Source organism: Sardina pilchardus, chromosome 4 (genome assembly GCF_963854185.1).
Source record: "Sardina pilchardus chromosome 4, fSarPil1.1, whole genome shotgun sequence".
In the NCBI taxonomy this organism is placed as follows: domain Eukaryota; kingdom Metazoa; phylum Chordata; class Actinopteri; order Clupeiformes; family Clupeidae; genus Sardina; species Sardina pilchardus.
In genome coordinates this window covers 4,157,080-4,166,333 of record NC_084997.1, presented here as the reverse complement: position 1 = coordinate 4,166,333, position 9,254 = coordinate 4,157,080, and the positions used below count along the sequence as shown (strand labels likewise).

The 9,254-nt window shown below is 40.0% G+C and overlaps 1 protein-coding gene across 1 annotated transcript in view; it reads left to right on the top strand.

Annotated features, from left to right (window-relative positions):
* Nucleotides 1-2,370: 2,370 nt before the first annotated feature.
* The window catches only part of LOC134077965 (lactase/phlorizin hydrolase-like), a 34,377-nt gene continuing 27,493 nt past the window's right edge, over nucleotides 2,371-9,254 (top strand). The window contains exon 1 of the mRNA XM_062533599.1: nucleotides 2,371-3,022. Coding sequence (XP_062389583.1) covers nucleotides 2,371-3,022 — 652 coding nt within the window. The remainder of the gene's footprint in view (nucleotides 3,023-9,254) is intronic.

The following is a 9,254-nucleotide window of genomic DNA, read 5'->3' as shown; positions in this document are numbered from 1 at the left end:
CAATTTCTTGTATTGGATTTTTTTAGCTTTGGAGTTATTGTGACACTGTCATAAAAATAAATTTTGTGCACTGTAATTGTACATAGGCATTACGACTGATCTCCATAAATTCAAACAAGCAGCCAAATAAAACTGTCCAATCCTGCTACTATTTGGTGTTTGTGTGTGTGTGTGTGTGTGTCTGTGTCTTGCTATTAGGGGCCTATTTCAGAGGCTATTGATTTCACCGTGGTTGATTCAATGTAAAACAAAAAGGAAGTTGAGCAAACCATCAAGGCAACTTCAAGTTTACACAAGAGTTCTGTCAACTTCTTGTAAGCTAACTACATACTGTAGCTCCTGGTAGTCCCAGGCAGTCTCCCATCCAAATACCAACCAGGCCTGACAAGCCTCTGAGATTGGATGAGCTCATTGTTGTATGGCCGCAACAGGTGAATGGATGACCAAGCCATCTTCACAATAGCATGCCAGATCTTACATGTGTGTGTATTGTAATGTGTAGTCACAGCTGTTTCTTTTGTGTGTAATGTGTAGCCAATACTAGCCATAGCTGTACTGTACTGTCTTGTTTGATGGACATCTTTGTTCTGGGTACCAGCTTGCTCAGTAACTTCTAATCTTTTTATTTTAGATGGTTTTATTTTTTAGTTCGCTGTATTATTCTAGGCTGCCATTTAAAGAACTGGCTAGGCTAGGGACAACAGATTGAAAGTAGCATTCACAAGCTAACTCTGGCTTATTTACAGCGTTTTGTCATAATTAATGAAAATAGTCCCATCATATTAGCAAATCAAATAAAACATAGAATAATTAGGCATCTCAAATCAAGATGCTGTTTACTCAGGTCACAGGTGACTCATTCAGCTGTCCATTGTTGACAAAAATGAAGGCAATATCATTATTTTTCAAACTTCTATATTTTCGGTGTCATAAGATTACCCTAGAACATGACTAGCAGAACCCACATGAACCTAATGACTTGCACAACATTACACCTTGGATAACTGACCTCTGTGTCACCAGAGACACTTATATATGAGGAGACACTGCACTGGAAAAATCGCCCATTGAAATGCGTGGGGTAACTTCGTAACGCAAAGATGGCGGGTGTTTACACCAGTTTGCACATGTCCCGCCTCTTCCAGTGCCGTATCCCCAATAATTTTGCAGATCCTTGGCTGTCACGCTTTTTTAAAACTGCATCGTGAAAAATTGAGCATGCGCAGTTCAAGATTACCTGTAAGAAAAAGGCTTTTTAAGCGTTAATTTGATACAAAACCATCAAACCTTTTCAGCGATTTTAGTCTGATTTTCATCGTGATTTCAAACATGTGATTTTTATGTCCCACCTTGGAACATGGACATAACCCTCGTAGCCTTCTCAAGAACTCACTCACACATCAAAAGCATTATTGAAGATAAGACATAATATAAATCATTTAGATGTATTAAAATAACAATTAAACAGTTGTCTTTTTTTTATATATACAAAAAATGCAAATTCCATAAGTCTAAGGTAGCATGTATTTGATACCATGCTATAGAGGAATATAAAATCATCATTTGACAATTGATCTTAATGCCTTAATTAAAAAAAAAATAGTAAAAATCAAACCGCTAAGGACATCAACTTTCTTTGTGTTTGAAGAATGTATCATGAATAAATAAATGTTCTTCCTTAAATTCTAGGGGGGCATACATATTTGACCCCTATGTTAACTTCCCATAAAGGAGCAGGAGGATTTTTTATATGTTTTTATTTTTAAAGGCCAGCTATTTCATGGATCCAGGATATTATGCATCCTGATAAAGTTCCCTTGGCCTTTGGAATTAAAATAGCCCCACATCATCACATGAGGCATGGTGTGTTTTCCAGTTGGCATATTAGCCTAAATTAGTTTGATTTGCATTGAGCTCACACAGACAACACACAGTGAATAAATTAGGATAAATTAAATGAATTCAGATGAATGAGCAAAGTCAATTTTGAAGTTACAATCAGCATCAGTTTCAGTACTTTAAAAACTGGAGTTAATATGCTGTACCACATTAACTTTTGATTAAGTGGCTAAAAATTCTTATGGTATCAACTAAAATCATGCAGGTTGAATGAATCAGTCTGACCAATGTATGAGGAAAATGTTGATGGATGATTGTGTTTTACTCTTACAAACTGTCGTGACCTCTAGACAGACATTTGAGTTTTATGGGAAGAATGCCAATGCTGAACAATCAGTGTAGATGCAAAGGGCATTATCAGCACAAGCACAATAAAGTGTGGGCCTTACTGGTGTAAAGCCATGTTATGAAACAGTGGCCTCCTGCATTGCTATAAATTGAGAGAAATCACTTAGTTGAGTACCTGCAGAGATGATGGTGACAACGTTTCTGCTCTCTCTGTGTCTGCTGAGCCTTCAGGGTTGCCATGGGAAAGGGGATATCCCACAGGAGTTCATGCTTCTTGCTGGCCCCTTGACCCACAGCTTAGTGAAGGACTTGACCTTAAGTCCCTCTGCAACCCAGACATTCCCATCTGAGGTGACAGATGATGCCTTTGACTGCAGCCATGCACTGCCCTCAAAGCTCAGAGACCACTTCCAGTATCTTCAGAGTCGGGGGGTGACGCACTACAAGGTGCCCCTCTCCTGGTCCCACATCCTCCCCACAGGAGACCCCAGTCGGCCCCATCGGGACACAGTGAGCTGCTACAGGACCCTTCTGGAGCAGCTGACTGAATCAGGCCTGCAGCCCCTGGTGGTCTTACACCGCTCAGCTGTTCCAGAGGGACTCAGGGCCACACTTGGGGACTGGGACAGTCCTCAACTGCCAGAGGCCTTTGAGCATTATGCAGAATTTGTGTTTGCAGAGTTCAGAGACTCGGTCAAGTACTGGATCACATTCAGTCATCTAGATGAGCTGAGTGGTGATGAAGACAAGGCCTCTTCTGCGTCTGCCCTGCAAGGTGCCCTCCATGCCCATGACCGAGTGTATCAACTCTATCATCGTATGGTCTCTGGAAAAGGTAAGATTTCATCATTAATAATTATTAATGTTTTACTAAGGTTTTAAAAATACTGTGCATTGAAATAATATATTAAACATATAGCATACAGTATGGTAGCCACCAAGAAGCTTGTGTGACCTTAATGCCTTAAATGAAAAAATCATAAGTCATACAGTAAGTATTGGAACGCATATGTTAAATTCCCATAGGGCAGGCAGATTTTTATTTTTAGTTAGCTGGTTTCATTCTCATTGAGCTCAATGCAATTTAAACCAGCTAATTAGCTAACAGCTAATAACTGAAATAAAACCATGCCAATCTCTTGGTATGATGAAGTATATGTGATGACGTGGGGTTATTTTAATTGAAAAGGCCAAGGGGACTTTATCAGGGTGCATAGTGTCCTTGATCCATGAAATTACTGGACTTAAAGGGATATTCCGCCATTTGCGGAAATACGCTCATTTTCCACCTTCCCTCGAGCAAAACAATCGATATTTACCTTGTTCCCGTTCATCCAGCCATTCTGTGAGTCTGGCGATACAACTTTTAGCTTCAGCCTAGCATAGATCATTGAATCGGATTAGACCATTAGCTTCTCGCCTGCTAGCTTCATGTTTAAAAGTGACTAATATTTCTGGTAATTTTCCCATTTAAAACGTGTGTCCTCTCAAGTTAGAAAGTGCAATAAGACCAACTGAAAATGAACCCTGCCGTTTTTCTAGGCTGATTTGACATGGAACTACATTCTCATCTGGCTTAATAATCAAGGCAACTTGCAGCTACTGGCACTACTACTGCTTGATGTCTATGGGGACTATTTTCAGATGCTGCGTACGATATCACTGCGCCTATGGTACGTTTGCAAGTTGCCTTGATTATTACGCCAGATGAGAGTGTAGTTCCATGTTAAATCAGCCTAGAAAAACGCCAGGTTTCATTTTCAGTTGGTCTTATTGCACTTTCTAACTTGAGAGGAGACACGTTTTAAATGGGAAAATTATCAGAAATCTTAGTCACTTTTAAACATGAAGCTAGCAGGCGAGAAGCTAATGGTCTAATCCGATTCAGTGATCTATGCTAGGTTGAAGCTAAAAGTTGTATCGCCAGACTCACAGAATGGCTGGATGAACGGGAACAAGGTAAATATCGATTGTTTTGCTCGAGGGGAGGTGGAAAATGAGCGTATTTCCAAAAATGGCGGAATATCCCTTTAAAGAATGAAAATCTGCCTCCTCTTTGGGAATTTAACATAGGTGTTCCAATACTTATGACCCCTGTATTTTAAAGAACCCATTTATTTATTTACAATACATTATTCATTCACAAAGAAAATTGATGTCCTTAAAGGTTGAATATTTCCTCATTTTTTTTCATTTAAGGCATTAAGATCAATTTCCAAAAGATGATTTTATATTGTCAACTTTAGCATGTGTTCCAATACTTTTGGAGGGCACTGTATTTTGTAATGTAGGCCTATACCCTGAAAAAAGTTAGACAATGCACATGCATATAGAGTGGGGTAATTTCTATCGTCATTTTGTATGGTTCGATTAGAATTTTTGCATGTTCCAAAAAATCCCTATTCCCTATTGTAATCCTCGCATTTGTTTCCTCTCAATACGTAATAAGTGTCTATATGTGGACTTTAAACCTGTTATACAGTATCTCTAAAATGTGTTTCTTTCCAAAAGATGATTTTATACGGTCAACTTTAGCATGTGTTCCAATACTTTTGGAGGGCACTGTACATGGCATTCATGCAGTGGTGATGAGAATGTATATGACCTTATATTTACATCATTACATTTATTTGTCATTTCAAAAATCAACTTAAGTAGCCTTCGTAAAAAATGACAATGCACATATTTTGTAAATATAACTTTTCTGGAGTTTCTGCATTTTAAAACTGCATCATATTTGTAGAATTAAATTGAAGAATTATCAAGAGAACCATGAGCACCAACACACTTCACTATGCTACAGTGTTACAGTGTGTTGGTGAAAGACTGATGTATGTTATATATCTGGACAGATTATTATTATTATTATTATTATTATTATCTTCTTAGGCACCCAGTTGTCATTTGGAGCAAAGAGATTTTTTTATCGCACTAGAAGCATACACACGGTAAGGTCATTGTCCTTCAGTTGTAATATTCATGCATGGTGACATTAATATGTAACCACAAAACCAGAGTTAAATATTCCCCAAATATCCCCTCAATAAAATAATCTCCTCTGTATTGTTTTTGTGACAGAGCAAGGTGGACTTTGTGACCATAATCACTAAATATGACTGCTCTTTAAAAAGAAGCCTGGAAGAAGAATTGGAATACATTCAAGACATAGAGGTATTTCTTGACTACAGAAAAAAACAGAATGATTGCCTTGTTACAAACCATTACCTTTTTCTCTCATTGCATTACACAAAAAGTCCGGAAAATGCTACGCATATTGTTATTTATACGTTTCTGTCATCAATGTCAAACAATTAAAGTATTCACAGCACAGCAATTTGAAATGATTAAGAGTCCTGCAGGAAATCCCCTATGTAACAGTATGTAAAGTAAAGCAGAATAAACAGTATTAACAGCCGCCAAGTGCTGATTTAAATATTGAGATAAAAGTGCTGATTTCCAATACCAATATCCGTGTCCTCGCAAATTTTAAACATTTGTTAAAGGCCCCCTAAAGAACTTCCAAAATCATTTTGATGGCACCTAAACTCATATGGTACAGCTAAATAACTCGTAGAAATCAATTACAAAAATTGTCTGCCTCGAGGCTTCATTTAATTTCTATCACTTGAGTGATATGGTCTGCTCAGTTTAGGGATTATAGTTTCACAAGGACTATTATTATTGATGCTCACACAACTTCCGACAGCTGAAGTTTGCCCAAAGATTGTTAAAGCTGCATTTTTTGAGTCATATTAGCTTGAACTGTCATGGGATTCTGGAAGTAGAATATTAAATAGGCTGTTTAGGAAAAATCACAAATTCTCTAGCTCCCTCTAAAGCCTGTAATCTTGCTTGCAAAAACCGAGCACTCCCTGTTTAAGCAATCCCGTTAGGGGGGAGGAATCGCTACCTGTCAATCATAGCTTGTGCACGCTGCCTGCACGGTGCTACTCTGCTCACATTCACAACCTCGTCTCCTGAGGGGGAGGGGTTTGGGGGGCGGTTTGGAGCTTGGTAGAGGTTGGGGGAGGGACCTGAAAGTTGTATCAGTTGGAATTTTTTGACTTTAGACTCGGAATTTTGAAGACTTGCCGACGGCAGCTTTAAGGCGGAGCAAGATACTACATCAGAAGCCACTTCAAGGAATCCTTACAAAAGGATTGCTTACAAAACTCTCGCAGGGGTGAAAAAGTCTTAAATACAGACGTTTTCCTAAACACACTTTTGTCCTCTGCCTTCTTGTGCATACTGTGATCTCCAGTAGGTGAAGCCGGCACACTTTAATTTTTGCTACCCCAGAGCTAACTTGCTTGTTAGCTCTGGGGTAGCAAAAATCAAAGTCTGCCGCCTTCGCGTACTGGAGATCACAGTATCCTCTCAAAGGCAGAGAACAAAGGTGTGTTCAGGAAAACACCTGAATTTCCGATTTTGGAAAAATTGCCAGATACCGAATCTCCTTATAGGCAAAGATGGTAGTTTTTTTTAAGGCGAACTTCAGAGGTCTATATAAATGAGATCCTATTTGTTGCAATTGTTGTTTAAAGGTGAACTATGAGATACTGCATGGTTTTTAGAGCAATTTAATTTTTGTCTCAAATAGCCATCTCCCTTTGATCAGCTTGCTGCCTGCTCCCTGAATACATTGTGAAAAAATCCCATCTCTGGAGACAACACAGGGGCTGTAAAACTTCAGACAAACACTAGGGCACAGGCTGTGTACCAAACAACAAACCATATTTCAGCCACCAACAAGATATTTAGGGGAGGGTTTGGGGGTTAGTGAGCATGCACATATGGGTTGGGGGCAGTGAGGAAACTTGATTTAGTAGCGTCAGAGAATGTCTAATAAGGGGAGAAGGACCACTCGCTGAATACTTCCGCATGGTACTGCAACTAGAGGGCGATCGCGAGCAAGTGGAGAATGAATGGAGGTGAATGGAGTTTCTCCTAAAATCCACTTTTCTCTGGATATATTTTTTTTGTGTAGAAATCGGAATATTGCATGTGAAAGGGGGGTCAAGGAAAATACACACGGTTGAGTACTAGATTTTTTAAGTCCCTTAATTGCTCTAAAAAGCCTTTCAAACGTGTCAATGACGTCATTCATTAGCAGGGTGCTAGTGTGTTATGGGCAACAACGACCAAGCCTGTGAAAAACCAAAGGGCCATAAGTAATTGTTCATTCAACTTTCGACCTATAACCCATATGAGCTTGCAGAAACTAAACTCCAATCTTCGATTTTTTAATGACAATCAGGTGAAACAGACCAATTTAGCCGTCTAGCCCCATAGAGCCCCATAGACCCCCATTGTTTGATCACTTGCTCGTGATCGCCCCTAGTGGAACTGCAACAGGAACTGCAGGTACAATGCAGGTACAATGGAGTTAATAGCGAGTGGACCGGAGGGGTATTTCACAAAACCTAGATAAGGGATTAAGCCGGGATTTTTTGGTTATCCTGGATGAACTTACCCTTGACTCGGTTTCACAAAAGAGATGCTACATAAGTTGCCATGGGAATTTATTCTCTGAAGCTAGCCTGCTCCCGACCAGGCTAACAGCCAAGATAAGTTAATTATAATGGTAACTAGAATGCATTTCCCGGTGGGAAAGTGCGAAGTGTGCTTGCTCCGACGCACCGCGAAAGCGCTCCGGCAGGAGACGCGACCGCTCGCCCTCAGGTCAAAACGCTAAAGTTTGGCCAAGACGCAAAGCTGCTTCGAGTTTGGCGGCGTTACCCTCGATTGCCAAATTCTTACACTGACGTGACGGGTTGCCTAGGTTCATCAGTGGTATGTCCCAGAGCACCTCCAATGTAAAAATGTGGATGTCATCCCAAAGATGTAAAGAGATATGAGACAAAATGCATTTTTGCTAATTGCGACGCCCCCTAGTGGCCAAATTACACCAAATTTACTAAGGCTACTTTGGATTGTGTCCAAAATCGTCCCACCAAATATGGTCTTGACACCTCAAAGCGTTTCCGAGATTTGACCTCACTTCCTGTTTGGAGGCTTCGCCATCGAATTTGATTGGCTGCCATGGGCGAATGCTTTGATGTATGGAAATGAAATGTACACCTCTAAGGTCTGTAGACCTTGTGTTGAATTATGTATGAGTTGTTCACGTGTAGCCAGCATGAAACACGTAACCAGTGAAAGAAGGAAGGAGCCTAAGGAACTAGGCATGTTTCTAGAACAAATACGAGTAATGTTAGGAGTATTGCGGGAACATCTGCTGTTTACTCACTGTTGAGTAAGTTGCAATGTGTTATAGCCTCAAATTGATGGTAGAATAAATAGGACGACTCACCTGTTCAAATGGTGTAATAGGATCAAATTTGGTGTTGATATGTCAAAGCAACCAGGCTGTTACTGGTTAACGTGTCTGAATATGAAATAGGGATGGCGAAAACTACAAATTTTCTTGACCGACCACCGAGGCTCATTAGCCGGTTGAAACCGGTTAACCGGTTCGTTTAAAATAAATTATGCTATTTGAAATAACAGCCACGCAATTTCCCAACTCTCATCTCTCTGTCCCCCGCTCATAGGCTACACACAGCCCCGGCGCCGCCCTTTCACTCACGTCACTTTTTTAAATCCCCTACAGCGCCAGTTTAGTTTGAGGAAGTGCTAACAATAATAACGAAAGATGATCATTACCTTATCTGTTACCATTGATGACCCTTCCTGAAATGTAGATGTAATGTCTTTCCAAATCTAAGCCCATCTTATGCGGAAAGTTGCCTAGACTGCAACACGATAAAACCAATGGATAAAACAGCGCACTTCCAGATTGCAAAAGACGCACCGGCCACCGCTGTGACCTCGTGCCAAATGTTTTTATTGGTTTATTACGTAGCCTAGCCTACAAGCAGGCGAGTTATGAAAAATTGAGTGTGAGGGATAATTTGTTAACTTCACGAAAAAAAGATCTTCTTGGAATGAGATGGCTAGCTGTAGTAACGTTTAGTCCACTGTCTTTAGGCTAATTTAAAGATGCCTCTCTTTTTTTTTTGTTAACCGACTAGCGACAACTTTGGTCGGTTAACGTGGATACGGTC